General features: G+C 40.0%; 1 protein-coding gene across 9 annotated transcripts in view; it reads right to left on the bottom strand.

Annotated features, from left to right (window-relative positions):
* Positions 1-22,442, bottom strand: part of LOC128696749 (tudor domain-containing protein 7B) — a 462,427-nt gene that overhangs the window by 420,465 nt on the left and 19,520 nt on the right. For 8 of the 9 annotated variants that reach the window (XR_011393213.1, XR_011393212.1, XM_070094599.1 and 5 more), the window contains exon 2: positions 16,638-17,197. Coding sequence is in view for 7 of the 9 variants with exons in the window: in XM_070094599.1 (XP_069950700.1) it covers positions 16,638-16,853 (216 nt within the window). In the remaining 2 variants the exon portion in view is untranslated. Of the gene's footprint in view, positions 1-16,637; positions 17,198-22,186; positions 22,344-22,442 lie in introns of those variants that run through there. The other variant, XM_070094598.1, reaches the window with a different exon arrangement.

The following is a 22,442-nucleotide window of genomic DNA, read 5'->3' as shown; positions in this document are numbered from 1 at the left end:
TACACCCTCTCTCTAAAATCTTCAAAAAATTAATTCTCAACCCCTGTCAGTTTGGGTTCAGGCCTAATAAAAATATGAATGATGCTATTATACACATGCTAGAACAAATATACACTGCACTAGAGAAAAAAGAAGTCCCACTGGGGATCTTCATTGATTTACGTAAAGCTTTTGATACAGTTGACCGTGATTTGCTCCACATAAAATTGTCGCAGTATGGTATAATAGGGCACTCCCTCAACTACCTAAAGTCATACCTCAGCAACAGAAGCCAATATATGTACACAAATAGAGCAAACTCTTCCGCACAGCCAATTACAGTTGGTGTCCCACAGGGAAGTGTCCTTGGCCCTCTTCTCTTTCTCGTTTACATAAATGACCTACCAAATGCATAGCAACTACTCAAACCCACACTATTTGCAGATGACACTACATACGTCTTCTCTCACTCAAGCCCAATCATGCTAGCCAGTACTTTGAATACCGAATTACAGAAAATATCTACCTGGATGATGACTAACAAACTAACTCTCAACAGTGACAAAACCTACTTCATTCAGTTTGGTAACAGAGCTACAGAAGTCCCTCTTAACATAATGATAAACGGATCACCTATCACGAAGCTCACAGAGGGAAAATTCTTAGGAATCCACCTTGATAATAGACTCAAATTTCAAACACATGTACAACAAATTTCCAAGACCGTAAGCATACTATCGAAGATACGGTACTATGTTCCACAGTCAGCCCTCCTGGCCCTATATCACTCACTATTTACCCCTATCTCACCTATGGAATTTGTGCATGGGGCTCAACAACAATAAACCATCTCAGACCATTAATTACCCAACAAAAGGCTGCAGTCAGAATGATAAATTCCCACTACAGGCAGCACACTCCACCAATATTCAAAACTCTAAACCTACTCATCATACAAAACATCCATACTTATTATTGTACCTACTACATACATAGAACACTTAACTCGGATATAAACTCTCCCCTCAAACATCTCCTTACCAACCTCAACAGAACACATGACCATAACACAAGGCACAGATCACTCTTTGATGTTCCTTGTGTCCATCTCACACTATGCAAAAACTCAATGCACATAAAAGGCCCAAAAATCTGGAATTCATTACCTGTGAATATAAAAGAAACACTGTCTGTTTATAAATTCAAGTCTCTTCTTAAAAATCACTTACTCACCCACAACTAAATAAATACTGAATAATTGTATCTCATAAATGTTTAACCTGTGACCCAATCAAACTTTGTTATTTTTAATTACATTACCTAACAGAATACTCCATTCTACTGAATGCACATCAACACAGTAAATGACCATATGACCTGTCTTTGATACACTTTTTTTTTATTTATTATCACACTGGCTGATTCCCACCAAGGCAGGGTGGTCTGAAAAAGAAAAACTTTCACCATCATCCACTCCATCACTGTCTTGCCAGAAGGGTGCTTTACACTACAGTTTTTAAACTGCAACATTAACACCCCTCCTTCAGAGTGCAGGCACTGTACTTCCCATCTCCAGGACTCAAGTGCAGCCTACCGGTTTCCCTGAATCCCTTCATAAATGTTACTTTGCTCACACTCCAACAAAACGTCAAATATTAAAAACCATTTGTCTCCATTCACTCATATCAAACACGCTCACACATGCCCGCTGGAAGGCCAAGCCCCTCGCACACAAAACCTCCTTTACCCCCTCCCTCCAACCTTTCCTAGGCCGACCCCTACCCCGCCTTCCTTCCACTACAGACTGATACACTCTTGAAGTCACTCTGTTTCGCTCCATTCTCTCTACATGTCTGAACCACCTCAACAACCCTTCCTCAGCCCTCTGGACAACAGTTTTGGTAATCCTGCACCTCCTCCTAACTTCCAAACTACGAATTCTCTGCATTATATTCACACCACACATTGCCCTCAGACATGACATCTCCACTGCCTCCAGCTTTCTCCTCGCTGCAACATTCATCACCCATGCTTCACACCCATATAAGAGCATTGGTAAAACTGTACTCTCATACATTCCCCTCTTTGCCTCCAAGGACAAAGTTCTTTGTCTCCACAGACTCCTAAGTGCACCACTCATCCTTTTCCCTTCATCAATTCTATGATTCACCTCATCTTTCATAGGCCCATCCGCTGACACGTCCACTCCCAAATATCTGAATACATTCATCTCCTCCATACTCTCTCCCTCCAATCTGATATCCAATCTTTCATCACCTAATCTTTTTGTTATCCTCATAACCTTACTCTTTCCTGTATTCACTTTTAATTTTCTTCTTTTGCACACCCTACCAAATTCATCCACCAATCTCTGCAACTTCTCTTCAGAATCTCCCAAGAGCACAGTGTCATCAGCAAAGAGCAACTGTGACAACTCCCATTTTATGTGTGATTCTTTATCTTTTAACTCCACGCCTCTTGCCAAGACCCTCGCATTTACTTCTCTTACAACCCCATCTATAAATATATTAAACAACCACGGTGACATCACACATCCTTGTCTAAGGCCTACTTTTACTGGGAAATAATTTCCCTCTTTCCTACATACTCTAACTTGAGCCTCACTATCCTCGTAAAAACTCTTCACTGTTTTCAGTAACCCACCTCCTACACCATACACCTGCAACATCTGCCACATTGCCCCCCTATCCACCCTGTCATACGCCTTTTCCGAATCCATAAATGCCACAAAGACCTCTTTAGCCTTATCTAAATACTGTTCACTTATATGTTTCACTGTAAACACCTGGTCCACACACCCCCTGCCTTTCCTAAACCCTCCTTGTTCATCTATCCTATTCTCCGTCTTACTCTTAATTCTTTCAATAATAACTCTACCATACACTTTACCAGGTATACTTAACAGACTTATCCCCCTATAATTTTTGCACTCTCTTTTGTCCCCTTTGCCTTTATACAAAGGAACTATGCATGCTCTCTGCCAATCCCTAGGTACCTTACCCTCTTCCATACATTTATTAAATAATTGCACCAACCACTCCAAAACTATATCCACACCTGCTTTTAACATTTCTATCTTTATCCCATTAATCCTGGCTGCCTTACCCCCTTTCATTTTACCTACTGCCTCACGAACTTCCCCCACACTCACAACTGGTTCATCCTCACTCCTACAAGATGTTATTCCTCCTTGCCCTATACACAAAATCACAGCTTCCCTATCTTCATCAACATTTAGCAATTCCTCAAAATATTCCCTCCATCTTCCCAATACCTCTAACTCTCCATTTAATAACTCTCCTCTCCTATTTTTAACTGACAAATCCATTTGTTCTCTAGGCTTCGTTACCTTGTTAATCTCACTCCAGAACTTTTTCTTATTTTCAACAAAATTTGTTGATAACATCTCACCCATTCTCTCATTTGCTCTCTTTTTACATTGCTTCACCACTCTCTTAACCTCTCTCTTTTTCTCCATATACTCTTCCCTCCTTGCATCACTTCTACTTTGTAAAAACTTCTCATATGCTAACTTTTTCTCCCTTATTACTCTCTTTACATCATCATTTCACCAATCGCTCCTCTTCCCTCCCGCACCCACTTTCCTGTAACCACAAACTTCTGCTGAACACTCTAACACTACATTTTTAAACCTACCCCATACCTCTTCGACCCCGTTGCCTATGTTCTCATTAGCTCATCTATCCTCCAATAGCTGTTTATATCTTACCCTAACTGCCTCCTCTTTTAGTTTATAAACCTTCACCTCTCTCTTCCCTGATGCTTCTATTCTCCTTGTATCCCATCTACCTTTTACTCTCAGTGTAGCTACAACTAGAAAGTGATCTGATATATCTGTGGCCCCTCTATAAACATGTACATCCTGAAGTCTACTCAACAGTCTTTTATCTACCAATACATAATCCAACAAACTACTGTCATTTCGCCCTACATCACATCTTGTATACTTATTTATCCTCTTTTTCTTAAAATATGTATTACCTATAACTAAACCCCTTTCTATACAAAGTTCAATCAAAGGGCTCCCATTATCATTTACACCTGGCACCCCAAACTTACCTACCACACCCTCTCTAAAAGTTTCTCCTACTTTAGCATTCAGGTCCCCTACCACAATTACTCTCTCACTTGGTTCAAAGGCTCCTATACATTCACTTAACATCTCCCAAAATCTCTCTCTCTCCTCTACATTCCTCTCTTCTCCAGGTGCATACACGCTTATTATGACCCACTTTCGCATCCAACCTTTAATACATTCATTTGTGCTTGATTGTTATTTGTTTACAATAAAGTTTACTACTGAATATATCATTGCTTAGTTAATCTTAAGTTAATTTTAAGCCTGCCCATAATGCTCTGCATACAAGGGGCTTTGGCATGTTACACTTAACCACTGTATTTCATTGTACTTCTATGTATCATGTTCAAATTAATAAATAAATAAATAAATAAAATAAATAAATAAATACTACTCCATCCTTTCAAACTGCCATGGACCAAACCACTGAAGCAACCATGAAGAACAAATCAAACTATTGGAAAAACACACTTCAGCCTCAAACTAGGCACTATGTTCCTTCAGAAGCCCCACATTAGAAGAAATGAGACTGTTACCTCAATCACTGAATATATTGGAAAACTGAAATATTCCTTTGATCAAGAGTTTTATGATAGTGTGAGCATCTCCACTGAGGCATCAGCACCACAAAGTTATTACCTATGGATATTTGTACCCACTAGAAAAAGCTATGCTCATGGTATCTCCAGCAATATAAACATGTAATTTTTTTTTTTTAAATTTCCAAGGGTTGTAGCACTTACTACCTCCTCTTCCAATTTATTCCATTCTTGTACCACTCAAATTGTAAAAAAAAACTTCCAAGTAACCCTTCAGTTCCATATTTCCCTTAATTTATATCTATGAGCTCCTGTTGGCCATGAAAAGCTTTATATATTTTTTCATATACAGTGGACCCCCGACTTACGATATTAATCCATTCCTGAGAGCACATCGTAAGATGAAATTATCGTAAGTCGAATTAACATTCCCCATAAGAAATAATGGAAATCAAATTAATCCATTCAAGACACCCAAAAGTATGAAAAAAAATTTTTACCAAATGAAATATACATTTTCCTACACACAAAAAGAAGGATACATGTACAATATATATTGTGCATGTACTAGTGTACTAAATGAAGAATAAATGACACTTACCTTTATTGAAGATGTAGTGATGAGTGATTTAGACAGTGTGTCATGGGAGTGCCTTTTCCTCCTTAGTAATGTAGGCCCTGTTTGGCATTTTCTTCCAGAACAGGCTTTATCACACTGTGTATGCCACTATGATTCTTAAATCTCTCAAACCAACCTTTACTGGCCTTAAATTCACCAATATGAGCACTAGTCACCTGAGTGTTAGTTGACTGGTGTGGGTCGCATCCTGGGGGATAAGATTAAGGACCCCAATGGAAATAAGTTAGACAGTCCTCGATGACACACTGACTTTCTTGGGTTATCCTGGGTGGCTAACTCTCTGGGGTTAATTGTTTCTCGGTATTCTCGATAAGCCACACCAACAACAGTCTCTCCACATCTTCGAGTAGTACAGCTGACCGTGGTGCAGCAGAAGCAGCTGACGGTGGTACAGCAGCAGCTGACCATGGTACAGCAGCAGCAGACTGTGGTGCAGCAGCAGCAGCTGACGGTGGTACAGCAGCAGCTGACGGTGGTACAGCAGCAGCTGACCGTGGTACAGCAGCAGCTGACCGTGGTACAGCAGCAGCTGACCGTGGTACAGCAGCAGCAGACCGTGGTGCAGCAGCAGATGACCGTGGCACAGCGGCAGCAGCAGCTGACGGTGCTACAGCAGCAGCTGACGGTGGTACAGCAGCAGCTGACCATGGTACAGCAGCAGCTGACCATGGTACAGCAGCAGCTGACCGTGGTGCAGCAGCAGCAGCTGACCGTGGTGCAGCAGCAGCAGCAGCTGACGGTGGTACAGCAGCAGCAGCAGCTGATGGTGCTACATCAGCAGCTGATGGTGGAACAGCAGCAGCTCACCGTGGTGCAGCAGCAGCAGCTGACCGTGGTACAGCAGCAGCAGCTGACCGTGGTACGATAGTATTTTGATAATATTTCTCACCCTTTTTATCACAGGGTTGGCACTAGAAGCTTTCTTTGGGCCCATGGTGGCCTATTTAGCACTAACAACACTGGAATAATACAAAATTTATCGAATGTATGCGTGCAACCGTCTGCCCTGGCTTGTAAACAATGTCACACTAGCTCAGCCAAGGCGCTCTGGTCAGATGGACCAGACAGCCGTGTTCGGGACGAATGATGTAAGTCGAGTTTTTCAATGTATGTCGGGGTCAAATTTTTACGCTGACAAGCACCATAAGTCGGTTTTATCGTAGGTTAAGGCCATCTTAAGTTGGGGGTCCACTGTAATTTTAGAACCTTTTCTTTTTTTTTTTAACAAACCAGCCATATCCCACCAAGGCAAGGTCATCTAAACAGAAAAACAAGTTTCCCTTTTTAAATTGAGTAATGCAAGACAAGCCACGGGGGGTGGAAATCTTTAGCACAAGTACTTTCACACTTCTCATTCTAAGGGTAACCGTGGCTGGTGACACATCCGCACTATGCTACTCTGAGAAAACTCTCTCCCTGCTTTAGATGCTCTCTTGCAGCATTGCCTAGCTCCTGATAACACACTGAGTAGTGTGAAAGTACTTGAGCTAAGAATTTCCACCACTCGTGGCTTGTCTTGCATAGTTAAGATCGCCTGTCAGCGACTGTTTGCAAATTGAGTAACGTATACAGGACAAGGGGTTATAGCCCCTTGCTCCTGGCATTTTAGTCGCTTCTTACAACACGCATGACTTGCAGAGGAAGAGTTCTGTTTCCTTTTTCTTCTCCTACTGGCATGCATGGATAACTTGAGTGTTTCCAGCTTTTTATTATAACTTATGTTTTTTTTAGCTCGGGGATCAATTTTGTAGTCTGTCTTCGGTAGTCTGCCTTTGGACTTTTCCTAACTGATCCACAGCTGTACATTTCAATTTTAGCGTAATATACATTGTAAACAGCTTTTTCTGCCTTTACAAATTAGCACCTATACAACTCAATAACAATCCATCCCTTCTTCTAATATACACCAACACAAAGTCTGAAGCTGATCAGCAAAGGCAAACTATATGGTAAGCCAGAGCATTGTATGGTACAGGTTGCCTATCACTAATCCGGCATCACTGGGACCTGTAGGGCGCAGGATTAGTGATTTTGCCGGATTACAGAGTGGTTACATTAGAATACACTTGACCCAACAGCGATATTTATGCACCAGCAATTTCGCCCGCAGCCTATTTTTGGCCCATTTCATTATTCCAGTCTACCAAACTCATAGCAATTTCACTTGTATTATTTCTATTTTGTTGTTCAAGTACAAGAAACCACCCATTTACCTACGTATTTCAACTACCCAATAAAGTTATCAGAATTCAGTAATTTGGGGCCAATTTCACACAAATTTCAAGAGATGCCAATTTCAAAATAGGGTCCAGAATAAACAATTCAGACATTCCGGACACAAAAATAGCCTTTTCTCTGTTCATTAGTCACATCTCCAGGCACCTTTTATATTATGCTTACTTTCCATTTTGAATTTTTAGTCACACAAAAAATAGAAGATATACGGTTATGCAGACTGCTGCATTATTGTAAAAATTGAATAAATAATGTCAACCTATTCATGACTGCTTATTAGATCAGCCAGTTGGACACGTATTGGACAATGACATACGTCATTTGTTTACTCTTGAACATCGGCAAAAATCGAACATTTCCACTGAAACCAATCAAAATCATATCTATTTCTGTAATATATCTTCCATTCTATCAAATGAGACCAAAAAACGAGAATACAACCACAAAAACCATATAAAAATACACCACAAAGTCGCTTACACCAAGGTCGAAGTTTTTTCTCATTATGCACTGCATGCTGCATGTTTTTTTTAATATAGTGCACACTTACCACACAGACCTATTCTCCCATATGTAGACCCAAATTTACTGGTCACAGCTTATGTAAGTGACCTAAGCTCATGGCAACTGACAGTGGCTTCAAAGCCACCTTATGCTTTATAGACAATGTACAGTGTAAGTGCTTTACAAAACGAGAAGCAATGACAGAGGACCCTCGTTTTTCCTAATTTATCCATTCCAGAAAGTGTGATTATTATCGAAATTGACGATTTGCAAAACCATTTTCCCCATAAGAAATAATGTAAATACAATTAATCCGTTCCAGACACCCAGAAGTATTAAAACAAAAAAATTTTTTACATGAAATATAGATGTACATACACAAAACAATGAGACATGATGAATGAAACATTAACAGCATAACACTTACCTTTATTGGTAATTCTTCTTAGTGTATGGAAGACTGGAGGAGGGGAGAAATTGGATTATTTACTGTTTGGAAGGGGAATCCTCTTCCATAAAGACTTCAGGTACCAAGTGCTTTACTGGGGATACTTCCCTTCTTTGTTTTTTAATGTCCCTAGGACCAGCTTGAGTCACTGTACACCTGTGGCACTAAATATTTGTCCAGAGAGCTCTGTTTCTGGCATCTCTTTAAAACTTCCCTAAAATGGGCCAAGACTTTGTCACTGCACATGTTGCTGACATGGCTTGCAACAGCTTTGTCAGAAATTTTTCCATCCTACCCCACATTTCAAAAATCTCCTTAATTTCTGAAGAAGGCAACTTCTTCCATCTCTCTTCCTCCTCCTCTGAAGCAATATTCTGAGCTACGGTCTCTTGCTATTCCAGCTGAAGCTCTTGCAGCTCGTAAGTGGTTAGCTCTTCGTTGTGGTCCTCCACTAACTCTTCCACATCCTCCAAATTCACATCCAACCCCATGGAATTCCCAACGCCACAACAGATTCCACAACTGCCATAGGCTCATCAGGGTCAGCCCTAAACCCTTCAAAATCTCTTGTGGACACAATTTGACCACAATTTTCTCCAAGCAGAGTTCAAAGTCCTGGTAGCCACTCCCTCCAAAGCCTTACCTATAAGGCTTACGCAATGGAGGATACTGAAGTGATCTTTCCAAAACTATCTTAGGGTCAAGTGAGTGTCTGAGGTCACATTAAAGTACCTTTAACCCTTTCAGGGTCGACAGGCCCTCTCCCAGATTTGTTCTCAGGGTCGAAAAATTTAAAAAAAAAAAATTCTTATGAAAAGATAGTTTTTTTTTTTAAATCTTATAGGCTAAACAAAAAAATATTACCATCAATACTTACCGAGATATGGAGGCCTGAAGTTGACAGAAAATGACCGGCAAATGGTAACATCGCCAACTGCCTGTCACCCGGTTTCAGTTTATTTAGTTTTTTATATTATTTTCTATTGTTTTTTATTTTCTTTTTTTCAAGTAGCTTTTATGGTCTGTGAGACCAATATGAGCACTATACACAAATAACCCGCACATAAAAGAGAGAAGCTTACGATGACGTTTCGGTCCGACTTGGACCATTGACCATTTGTCAATGGTCCAAGTCGGACCGAAACGTCGTCGTAAGCTTCTCTCTTTTATGTGCGGGTTATTTGTGTATCGTTCCAGTCACGGTATTGTGCCTTTTTTTGTTAAATATGAGCACTATTTTGTAAGTTTTTTCCTTTATTTACTACACAATAACTGCACAAACACTGTTGTCACTATATTGTTTATAAAAGTTGTTTACACACACAAACGATACAAAATGTTGTTTATTACTATTTTTCTATATTTTATACACACATATACAGTCACAGGGAATGTTTCTAGAAGCTCTGCAGCCTGTGGAACTCTTTGAAACATGGTGTCATGCACTGGTGTTTTACACTCCTCACACATAAAACGAGTGTATCTGCGTTGTTGTGGGCGTTTTTTAGTATGTGCACAGACCTAACACGTCTTCTGAGCCTTTTCCTTGAAAGCAGTAGCAGGCAGTTGTATTAGGAAGTGATCACCATGCTTCGGACGAGAAGGTAGTTGTTGATAATTTAGTGGGCGGTTTTCTATTGTAGGTGTTGCTCCTTGGTACTTGAATACTATTTGCCTGATGACAGACAAACAAAATTCGCCTTATGGTGGTTTGTTTCTGGTCCTCATCTTATACATATTATAAGCACTAAGCATGGAAATGTCCAGAAGATGGAAAAAAGAGTTTTATGTACCACTTATAACTCTTGTGAACACAATCAGCAAACCCAGTCTGCATGTCACATTTGTCCACTGAGTGCATATTGAGGGTGTAATCAATCACAGCTGCAGGCTTTAGAATGGGTTCATTGCTGTCTCTATGCTGCCTGCCAGTGTTTGTCATTTCATAAGGGTGAACTGAAGACAACTGTGTGACATCTCGTTTGTCATGCCACCGAAATGCCATGATGTCATTGGCAGCAAACGCCTGCACTTCACCTCTATGAGTGCCAGCGTCAAACCTGGGCATATGTTTATGATTTGCACGCACTGTCCCACACATCTGTCATGTTCACTTGCAAAAAATCACTGAGTGAGGGGCTTGTGTACCAGTTATCAGTATATATGCCCCTTACCAAGGTATGGTTCTATCATTGTTCTAACCACATCACCAGAGATGCCCAATAACTTCCTGGTATTTTGCAATGTATAACTTCCAGTGTACACAATATCCAATACAAGACCACTGTAGCAGTTACAACGCACAAATAACTTTATAACAAAGCGTTTCCTCTTGCTTGGTATGTACTGCTTGAATGAGAGCCTTCCTTTGAACAGAATCAAAGACTCATCAATAACAAGCTTCCTGAAGGGATAAAAATACATATTGAATTTCTGTTTCAGATACACAAACACATTCCTAATCTTATATAACCTGTCGTTTCTGTCAGGCCTGGCTTTGTCTGAGAAGTGAAGCATACGTAATAGTAGCACAAATTGATTCACTCCCATTATATCACTGAAACCTGGGGTTGCAATCAGGTGGTCTGTTGACCAGTATGATTTGACACTGTGCTTATACACATGTGGCATAAGCATTATTTTGGCAAAGAAAAGATACATCTAAGCCACAGTTGTTTCCTTCCACTGGTGTAGGCGTGATTTTGGTGAAAGTATTGTGTTTGCCATGGTGTACTCGAAGTATCTGTTGCTTTCCCTGATAATAATTTCCATCAGGGGTTTGTCAAAGAATAACTCGAAACATTCTAGTTCAGTGGCATTGTTCCCAAGTGTACAAGGTGGCCGTATTCCACTTTGAGTTTCATCAAAGTGACAAGGATTGGGAACAAAACTATCAGCTTCCTGCCAATCCCAGGTGCAGTCTGCTGGTGGGTACTGGGCATTGACAGGTGGTTGTGGAGTTTGTGGTTGTAGAGGCTGGTGTGGTGGGTGGGTGGGGGATGGTGGCCTTTGTTGTAGATCAGCTGAGGCAGTGGCGTGGGTGGCAGCATGGCCCACTGCTGGTCCCTCACGGCCAGCACCACCACTACCACCACCATACACATTTTCCATCCCAATTGCAACACTATCATCTTCATTTTCACTATCTGTTCCTGTTGTACAGCCACAGGATGTACTCCAAGATGTACTCCCTCCCCTTGGAATAGCATATGGCACACTACCAGGTGTGGTTTATGTTTTCAGATCTCCATCTGTGGGCCCCCGGATGTCAGCCCTTCCACATTTCCTACTCCTGGTTGTTTTGGTGCTTTCTCTAGTTCCGTGTGTCCAGAAGTCCATCTGTGTCCCGCATATATCCTATATACTGACGCTTCACTGGAGAATATTCCACTTCGCTATTGCTACGTGAAGTGTTTTCAAGAGCTCGTAGTTCATATTCACTATCACTATCATCACCAATGCTCACATCTGAGTCCGGGATATGGGAAAATAGGAGCTTCCTCTTTGGTTCTGGTACAACTGAACGTGAACAAGACGACCCAGCAGCAGAGCTGGAAGGCTGAGGGTCGTCTGGGTTTTCCTCACTATTACAGGTATTACGGTCATTAGTTTCAGTCACAACTTCATCAGAACCTTGAAACTCATCTTCACTGGCACTTCCATCTGTATTAGAACTGTCACTGGGGAACAAAAGTGTCCCAATTCGCCGAGGAGTGAGGAGTTTCTTACCGCGAGGCATGGTGAACAAGGTCTACTAAAATGGCGTTCCCACAATGCACCACTGGGTCCCAGATTTTTTTCTACCGCGCACGCTGACCACACGCACACACCCATTCTTTAACATCTAGGCCTACCAGCCTTTTCCCGCGAGATTTGAAGGCGCTAGAATTTTTGCGTACTAGTACGTCAATAACCCTGGCGCGTAAGCCGTACTAGCAATGTTTTTTAAAGTTTGAAATGATCTGATGGTCCATGGGCTGGAGGAGAGGAGTGGTATTAGGGGGGCAAGAACTTCACTGTGATGAACCCAAACTCCTCCAGAATTAGGTCATCCAAGCTTGGAGGATGAGCAGGTACACTGTCCATTAGCAGGAGGCACTTGAGATCCAATTTATTTTCCGGGAGGTAATTCTTCACACTGGGGCCAAACACTTTGTGGAACCAATCAATGAAAATTTCCCTTGTGACCCATGCCTTATTATTAGCTTTCCAAAACACACACAATTTACTCTTCATGACATTGTTTTTCTTGAACACTCTGGGGTTTTCAGAATGGTATACTAGTAACGGCTTCACTCTGAAATCCCCACTAGCATTACTACAAAACATGAGAGTTAGCCTGTCTTTCAAAGGTTTGTGTCCTGGCAGTGCCTTTTCCTCCTGAGTAATGTAGGTCCTCTTTGGTATTTTCTTCCAAAAAGAGGCCTGTTTCGTCACAAATGAACACTTGTTGGGGTTTTAATTGTTCAGTCTGTATGTACTAATTGAATTCACTTACGAATTTTGTAGCTGCATTTTTGTCAGAACTGGCAGCCTCACCATGCCTTATCACACTGTGTATGCCACTACGGTTCTTAAATCTCTCAAACCAGCCTTTGCTGGCCTTAAATTCACAAATATCAGTACTCGTTGCAGGCAATTTCTTTACGAGATTGTCATGCAACTGCCTAGCCTTTTCACAAATAAGCGACTGCATAAGACTACCTCCTGCTAATTGTTTCTCATTTATCCACACCAACAATAACTTCTCAACATCTTCGAGTACAGTGGACCCCCGGTTAACGATATTTTTTCACTCCAGAAGTATGTTCAGGTGCCAGTACTGACCGAATTTGTTCCCATAAGAAATATTGTGAAGTAGATTAGTCCATTTCAGACCCCCAAACATACACGTACAAACGCACTTACATAAATACACTTACATAATTGGTCGCATTCGGAGGTAATTGTTATGCGGGGGTCCACTGTACTGGCTATCTCATTTTTGTCAGCATATTTACCCCCTTTGCAACAACAGCTTCCTTGATTTCCTTTTTCTTGGCCACGATGGAAGCTATGGTTGTATGGGGTTTCTTATACATCCTGGCCAGTTCGGCCACACGTACGCCACTTTCATACTGTTCAATGATGTTTTTCTTGACTTCAATCGTATTTCTCACCTTCTTTACCAAAGACCTGGCACTAGGAGCTTTCTTTGGAGCCATGGTAGCTTATTTAGCAGTTGCAAGCACTAAAATGAATGGAATATTATGAAATATTTCATATGAACAAGTGAGAGGACCGTCATTCACTGGTAAAGAATGCCACACTGGCTGGGAAGGGAATGCGAGGCAGCTCGGAGCCGTGAGTACTCGTCCGGGACAAACGATGATTCGCAAGTCAATGTTTTGATGAAAATAACGTTACAATTTTCGAAAATTACGACTTTCGAGCCTTATGATTATCGAGGGTCCACTGTACTGTAGAAGTCGGCCATCACTAATCCGGCAATCAGTAATCTGGCATTAATTTCGGCTAGCATAATTTCAAATTACAGGGGTCGTTGCATCATCCTGCTGCTACTTGCAGAGGTCACCAGACCTAACTGTTTGTGACCTCTTTCTTTTTGGGGTATGTGAAGAGCACAGTTTACATACCACAACTACCTGCAACCCTGGAGGAGCTGAAAATTTCGACCACTGAAACAGTTCACATGATAACACCAGATATGCTGCAGAGCGTCTGGACCGAACTGGACTATCACATCAATGTTTGCCAAGCAACCAGATGGGCGCACATTGAGTGCCTTTAATGCTACTCCATACTACATGAAACTGAATGAAATCCTGCATCTGAAGCTACTAACTGTGAAAGATTATTAAAATAAAGTTACATGCTACACCTGTTTGAAATCAGGGAGTGTTTTTGTGGACACCCTGTATATTAGTCACAACAGTTTATCCAACATTGTTATACTGTACTGTATATGTAATAATTGCTTTTGATTGTTGCCTCTCTCTCTACTTCATTCCCTACTCTCTCCATATTGGGGAGAGGAAGCTGTAATAACAGTTTTCACTGCCAAGGCCAAGACCAAGACCATACCTACGTTGTCACCGATCACATTACTGACCACACCCAAAAGTGCTTAACATGATAATATATCATATTTACAATGACATAATGGTATTCAGTATAAAGCACAAAATCTGTACACTACCATAAAAACTGAAGTAAGAAATACAGGACAAAGTGTAAAAATAAACCCAGTGAAGAGGTGCTACAAGTACCTATATAGTATTTATTTATTTATTTATTTAGAAATTTAGCATACAAACAGAGGTACAAAAAATACAGGTAAGAGCAGCATGCCAAAGCCACTTATATGCATAGCATTACGGGCTGGCTTAAAATTAACTTAAGATTAACTAAGCAATGATGAAGTCAGTGATAAGACATTATTGTAAACAGATAACTATAAAATACAAATGAGTATTACAAAGACAGGTCCTATGCTTGCATGCATTGCATGCATAGAATGGAGTATTCTGTTAGGTAGTGTATTTAAAAAAAAATAACAAAGTTAGGTTTAACATTTGTGATATAATTGTGAGTAACATTTAGGATATACAATTTATATGGTTCAGTTATTCAGTATTTATTTGGTTTTGAGTGAGTAAGTGAACTTTGAGCAGAGACTTGAATTTATAAACAGGTAGTGTTTCTTTTATATTTAAAGGTAATGAATTCCAGATTTTAGGGCCTTTTATGTGCATTGAGTTTTTGCATAGCGTGAGATGGACACGAGGAACATCAAAGAGTGATCTGTGCCTTGTATTATGGTCATGTGTTCTGTTGAGGTTGGCAAGGAGATGTTTGAGGGGAGGGTTAATATCAGAGTTAAGTGTTCTATGTATGTAATAAGTGCAATAATAAGTATGGATGTTTTGTATGGTGAGTAGGTTGAGTGTTTTGAATATTGGTGGAGTGTGCTGCCTGTAGTGAGAATTTGTTATCATTCTAACTGCAGCCTTTTGTTGGGTAATTAGTGGTCTGAGATGGTTAGTTGTTGTTGAGCCCCATGCACAAATTCCATAGGTGAGATAGGGGTAAATAAGAGAGTGATAAAGGGCCAGGAGGGCTGACTGTGGAACATAGTACCATATCTTCGATCGTATGCCTACAGTCTTGGAAATTTTCTTAGAAATTTGTTGTATATGTGTATGAAATTTGAGTCTATTATCGAGGTGGATTCCTAAGAATTTTCCCTGTTAGCTTTGTGATAGGTGATCCGTTTATCGTTATGTTAAGAGGTACATCTGTAGCTCTGCTACCAAACTGAATGAAGCAGGTTTTGTCAATGTTTAGTGTAAGTTTGTTAGTCCTCATCCAGGTAGATATTTTCTGTAGTTCGGTGTTTACAGTATTGGCTAGCGTGACTGGGCTCAGGTGAGAGAAGACGTATGTGGTGTCATCTGCAAAAAGTGTGGGTTTGAGTAATTGCGAAGCATTTGGTAGGTCATTTATGTATAGGAGAAAGAGAAGAGGGCCAAGGACACTTCCCTGTGGGACACCAACTGTAATTGGTTGTGCGGAAGAGCTTGCCCCATTTGCGTACACATATTGGCTTCTGTTGCTGAGGTAAGACTTGAGGTAGTTGAGGGAGTGCCCTCTAATACCATAGTGTGACAATTTTACGTGGAGCAAGTCATGGTCAACTGTATCAAAAGCTTTACATAAGTCAATGAAGATCCCCAGTGGGACTTCTTTTTTCTCTATTGCAGTGTATATATGTTCTAGCATGTGTATAATAGCATCATTAGTATTTTTATTAGGCCTGAATCCAAATTGGCAGGGGTTGAGAATGTTTTGGGAGATGAGGTAGGAGTAGATTCGTTTATGAATTAATTTTTCGAAGATTTTTGAGAGAGGGTGTAAATTGGATATTGGCCTATAGTTATTCAACTCTGTTTGGTCTCCTCCTTTATGGATCGGGGTGACCCTTGCTATTTTGAGAACTGTAGGGAAGGTGGAGGATTCAATGGATTTGTTAAAGAGTGTTGCAATGTAAGTATAGTAAGGATCCCAAAATATTTTAGTGAACCAATTTATTGATAGCTATAGCCATGCACTAAAATACTTCTCTACATTTGTAGATTTACTGCACAACATGATTTAATAACGATCACTTACCCAGTTTATGGACTGCAGGAAACTGGCAACAGTGCCATGTTTAAATAGTTTGAAGGGAATGTCCTCTCCTACCACCTTTCTGTACTCAGTAATGAGCTTATCCATGGGTGCTTCTCCACCAAGGGCAGTTAGGATTGACTTCAAACAATCTGTCACTTGATTGTGAAGCTTCTTTTCATTAGGTGTGAGACCTAGCAAATCAAGAGGGTCTGCCATTTTTCAGTATTTGACAGCAATTGTATTAATCACAGCCTTTAAATACTGTAGTGTGTAATGTTTGTACACATCAGACCTATATGTAATCTATAAGTTTGTAGTACAATGAGCCCCTTGTATTTATACTATAGTGAGCTCTCAGAATGCTGCAGGTTTTAAAGTCATTTATAAACATTTTAATATTCAAAAGTTTTTTTTTTTTTTTTTTTTGCTTGTTATATAAAATTCGTAAATTATCACTAATACTAGTCTTGACAAACTGACTTGCAAATGAGCACTGTGTTAACTACAATCTGAGGACTGTAGTTACAAGGGCAAGGTGAACTCTCACCACTTCTTGAGTCCTGCAGAGAAAAAATAGAATTGTGTTACACGAATCTGAGAAGAGGCATTAAAACTACCTATTTACTACAAGATAGAGGGGAAAGGGTAGAATATGCAAGAAGAATAAAAAGGCACAATACCATGACTGGAACAATACACAAATAACCTGCACATAGAATGAAATTTATGACAATGTTTTGGTAAGACTAGTTAATGGTCCAAGTCAAACCAAAATTTCATAAATTTCATTCTCCTATGTGTGGGTTTTGTGAATATGCATGGCTAAATTTTGGTTAGAATCATAAAAATTACTTTTTCTCTTAACTATTAAAATGTAAAGAAAAAAAAAAGACATTCAAATACTGTACACTAACCAATAATTCATAATTATCCACAAATTGCTTTATAATAAAGATTTTTTACTTGAGCAACTAGCAGGGTTCCTGTATGGCTGAAGCCCTAATTAGTCTAAGCATTAATGTACCTTAAAAACATACCATTAAAAAATTTTTTTTTAAATTATTCAAAACTATGATGCAATAGGCTTTTTACAGAGTTAAAATACAGTATTACAAATAAAATAGTAAAATAAATACTGTCAATAAATAAATATGTATGTACATATGTATAGACAGATGGGTCTATGAAAACCAAGGTGAATCATAGAACTGATGAGGTGAGTGGTGCACTTTATAGAGTCTGTGGAGACGGAGAACATTATCCACGGAAGCAAAGACGGGAAATGAATAAGAGTACGTACTTATATGGGTGTGAATCATGCAATGTGAGGTGTGAATATAATGCAGAGAATCTGCAGTCTGGAATTTAGGAGGTGGTGCAGGGTTACTAAAAGTATGATCTAGAGGGCTGACAAGAGGTTGTTGAGGTGGTTTGGATATTCAGAGAGGATGGAATGAAATAGAATGACTTGGAGAGCGTATATATCAGCAGAGGAAAGAAGGCAAGGTAGGGATTGGCCTAGGAAAATTTGGAGGCTTTTGTGTGAGGGGCTTGGACTTCCAGCAAGCGTGCTCGAGCATGTTAGATAGGAGCGAGTGGAGATGAATGGTTTTCATGACTTGACGTGCTGTTGGAGTGTGAAACGGGCAAGCTTTGGACTTGAGTCCTGGTGGTGGGAAGTACAATGCCTGCACTCTAAAGGAGGTGTGTTGATATGTGGCAGTTTTTTAACTATAGTGAAGGCATGCCTCTGGCAAGACAATGATGGTCTGCCTTGGTAGGAAACAGTCAATGTGTTAACAAAAAAAAGAAAATGTATAGGCAAATGATGTGTATCTAGTCTAGCTGGCTTTGGTCAACTAAGACAGCATCCTCTCTCCTCAAATGCATTGCACTATTGATATAGAGTACTTTGAGTCTGCTACTTACTCTCTACCTCAACACTACCCCATTACTGAATACAGTTTTCCCCTTTTTTTATTTTATTTAATTACTCAGAAGTTTACCATACAGGCCTGGTCTCCATACTATTAGATAAAAAAAATTTCTCCAGGAAATTTCCAAATGATTTTTATTACAAAATGTAATATAAATTTGTACAATGGTTCATAAGGCATATACAGTGGACCCCCGCATAGCGAACGCCTTGCATAGCGAACAATCCGCATAGCGAACGCTTTGTTCGCCAAAATTTTGCCCCGCATAGTGGACAAAAACCCGCTCAGCGACCTTCGTCCGAGACGCGTCCATTGTTTACCAGCCAGCCTCCGCGGTAACATTCAAGCATACACTCGGAATATTTCGTATTATTACAGTGTTTTCGGTGCTGTTTCTGGAAAATAAGTGACCATGGGCCCCAAGAAAGCTTCTAGTGCCAACCCTGTGGTAAAAAGGGTGAGAATTAGTATGGAAATTAAGAAAGATTTTGAAGGGTTTGGGGCTAACCCTGAGAAGCCTATGCCAGTTGTGGAATCCATTGTGCCTACTTCAAAAATTAAGGAAATGTGTGCACAGTGGGTTGAACTGCAAACCTTTATGGATGAAAATCACCCTGACACAGCTGTTGCAAGCCGTGCTGGTGACTATTTCAATGACAATGTTATGGCCCATTTTAGACAAATCGTAAAGGAACGGGAGGTACAGAGCTCTATGGACAGATTTGTTGTGCGACAGAGGTCCAGTGACTCTGAAGCTGGTCCTAGTGGCATTAAAAGAAGAAGGGAAGTAACCCCGGAAAAGGACTTGCTACCTCAAGTCCTAATGGAAGGGGATTCCCCTTCTAAACACTAACACTCTCTCTCCCCTCCTCCCATCCCATCAATCATCACCAGATCTTCAATAAAAGTAAGTGTTATGTAATTGTGCATGCCTTTTTCAGTTTGTGTGTACTAAAATTAACATTTTTTTGTGGTAAAAAATTTTTTTTTTCATACTTTTGGGTGTCTTGCACGGATTAATTTTATTTCCATTATTTCTTATGGGGAAAATTAATTCGCATAGCGAACATTTCGCATAACGACCAGCCCTCTTGCACGGATTAAGTTCACTATGCGGGGGTCCACTGTACTTTTCAAACTGATGAAAGGGCAGAAAATTCTCAGAGACTGGATACACCAAGCCTGACAAACTTGAAACATTTTGTAGGAGATACCAAGCCAATAATACTTTTTAAAAGTATTTTTACCCTCTAAACTGAAATAATGCAATATAGTACATTCAACTGCACTCAAAGGCTGCTTAATTTTAGAATAAAAATATTTGGAGCCTTAATTGCTCACACCTATTCAAAAACCAAATTAAAAGAATGTCTAAAATCCCTCAAATTATATTCCCTGGATTGCATTCAAGTAAAAGCTGACATTTGAAAAATACAAGACTGTCATGGACCGGGCCACTGAGCTGCTGACCCCGAAAAACCCTCTAAGTATACTCCACATAAATGGTGAAAAAACTCAAATTGGAAAATATGGCTACAATAAATATGCTGAGAGATGCAGTAAGTCAGTAGATAAACTGTTCTCACACTGTTGTGTTCTCTACTGATTTAAGCAATGCCAGTGTTAAGCTTGCTCTGCAGACTATCACCCATTCTAGTGCCAGACAACACTCCCCCACTTTTCAAAAGCTTCAACTTACTTAACATACTACTAAATATGCACTCATACTATTTGCCTACTATATATATAGGTAGTAGGTTGGTAGACAGCAACCACCCAGGGAAGTACTACTGTCCTGCCAGATGACTGTGAAACAGAAACCTGTAACTGTTTTGCATGATGGTAGGATTGCTGGTGTCTTTTTCTGTCTCATAAACACTCTAGATAATAGGGATGTCTTGCTACTCCAACTTACACTTTGGTCACACTTCACAGACATGCACATGCATATATATATACATACATCTAGGTTTTTCTCCTTTTTCTACATAGCTCTTGTTCTTCTTTATTTCTTCTATTGTCCATGGGGAAGTGGAAAAGAATCTTTCCTCCGTAGGCCATGTGTGTCGTATGAGGCGACTAAAATGCCGGGAGCAATGGGCTAGTAATCCCTTCTCCTGTAGACATTTACTAAAAAAGAGAAGAAGAAAAACTTTATACTTGACGTGCTGTTGGAGTGTGAGCAAAGTAACATTTATGAAGGGGTTCAGGGAAACCGGCAGGCCGGACTTGAGTCCTGGAGATGGGAAGTACAGTGCCTGCACTCTGAAGGAGGGGTGTTAATGTTGCAGTTTAAAAACTGTAGTGTAAAGCACCCTTCTGGCAAGACAGTGATGGAGTGAATGATGGTGAAAGTTTTTCTTTTTCGGGCCACCCTGCCTTGGTGGGAATCGGCCAGTGTGATGATAAAAAAAAAAAATAATAATATATAGAACACTAAATTCCAATATAAACCTTCTGCTGAAACTTTTCCTTGATAGCAGCAACAGAACACAGGCATAACACAAGACAAAACCATCTTTGACATCACCCGTAACTAACTCGACTTATCCAAAATATTCAGTGTGCATGAAAAGCCTTAAGATCTGGAATTCAACGTTGAGACATCAAAAGCCCCCTATCTGAGGTCTACTGTTAAAGACACCTCACCTCCCTAACATAATAGAAACATAAATATGCTATGTCAAACAAAGCAAGCTCATTCAATTCTGTCCTTGTTCTTCCAGCCTTCCTTAAACTCCCATAGAAAATTGGTAACATCTTGTCCCATTGTATTTCTATTGTAGCTAAGTAACTTCTTGTAACTTCACCTTCTCTATTAAATCACTCTACAAAACTGAAGATCATGAATCAGTCTGATCTGCTATTGAAGTGAGCAAGGTAAAATTTATAAAGGGATTCAGTGAAACTGGTTAGCCAGACAGGAGTCCTGGAGGTGGTAAGCACAGTGCCTGCACACTGAAGGAGGGGTGGAAATATTGCAGTTTGGAGGGCCATCTGAATTGTCATGTCAGCACAGTTCTGGCAAGACCATGACTGAATGAGCGATGGTGAAGGTATCTCCTCTTTCAGGTCACCCTACATCGGTAGGAGAGAGTTGACATTACAAAAAAAAAAAAAAAAAAATTCACATTACGGTAAGGAGGTGCTTTTTAACAATTATGAAGCAGCTAGTAAATGGGGAATCTTATTAGTATGTATGATTTGGTGTGAGGTGGACCTGCCTACTGCAAACCAACAGGCCTATTCCAGTGTTCCTTCTTACTTATACTCTGTAAGTATGTAAGTTAATTTAGGTACAGTTACACAAAAGTACAATTATCATACATAGTAATGTGTGTAAATTACCCACCAGGACAACCTTTAAAAGTCAAAGTGACTAATTTCCACTGGAATCTTTGTAATATTTTATTATTTAAGGTCTAACTATATGATACAGTAGAAATCAGTCATGATTATAACCTTAAAAAATAGAACTGCAAACTAACTCAACTGTGTGAAAATCAGTTACAGTAAATGGAGGGAAATAGAAATAAAGTGAACTGAGTTATTTACATGAACATTAAATAGAGAGGATCACCTTACAATAATAGGTACATACATGTTACTTACTCAAGAAATCACTTTTTCCCCTTTCTAAAGCTTCATTCATTAGGTACCATTAGTTATCTTCCTAAATTGGCTCACGCAAGGACAGGCTTTGAAATGTTTTTGCAGACTGCTCCACTCCTTTATTGCTGCATAATGAAAGGGGTTTGAGGCCTGACCACCTCCTGTAGGTAATAGAAAATTGTGTTCACTTCCCCTATTACCATACTGGGTTTGGTTCTGAATCTTGACAAACTTGGCAGCAAGATATTCTGGACAC

The sequence above is a fragment of the Cherax quadricarinatus genome, chromosome 46 (genome assembly GCF_038502225.1).
Source record: "Cherax quadricarinatus isolate ZL_2023a chromosome 46, ASM3850222v1, whole genome shotgun sequence".
Taxonomy (NCBI): domain Eukaryota; kingdom Metazoa; phylum Arthropoda; class Malacostraca; order Decapoda; family Parastacidae; genus Cherax; species Cherax quadricarinatus.
This window is presented reverse-complemented; position numbering and strand designations above follow the sequence as displayed.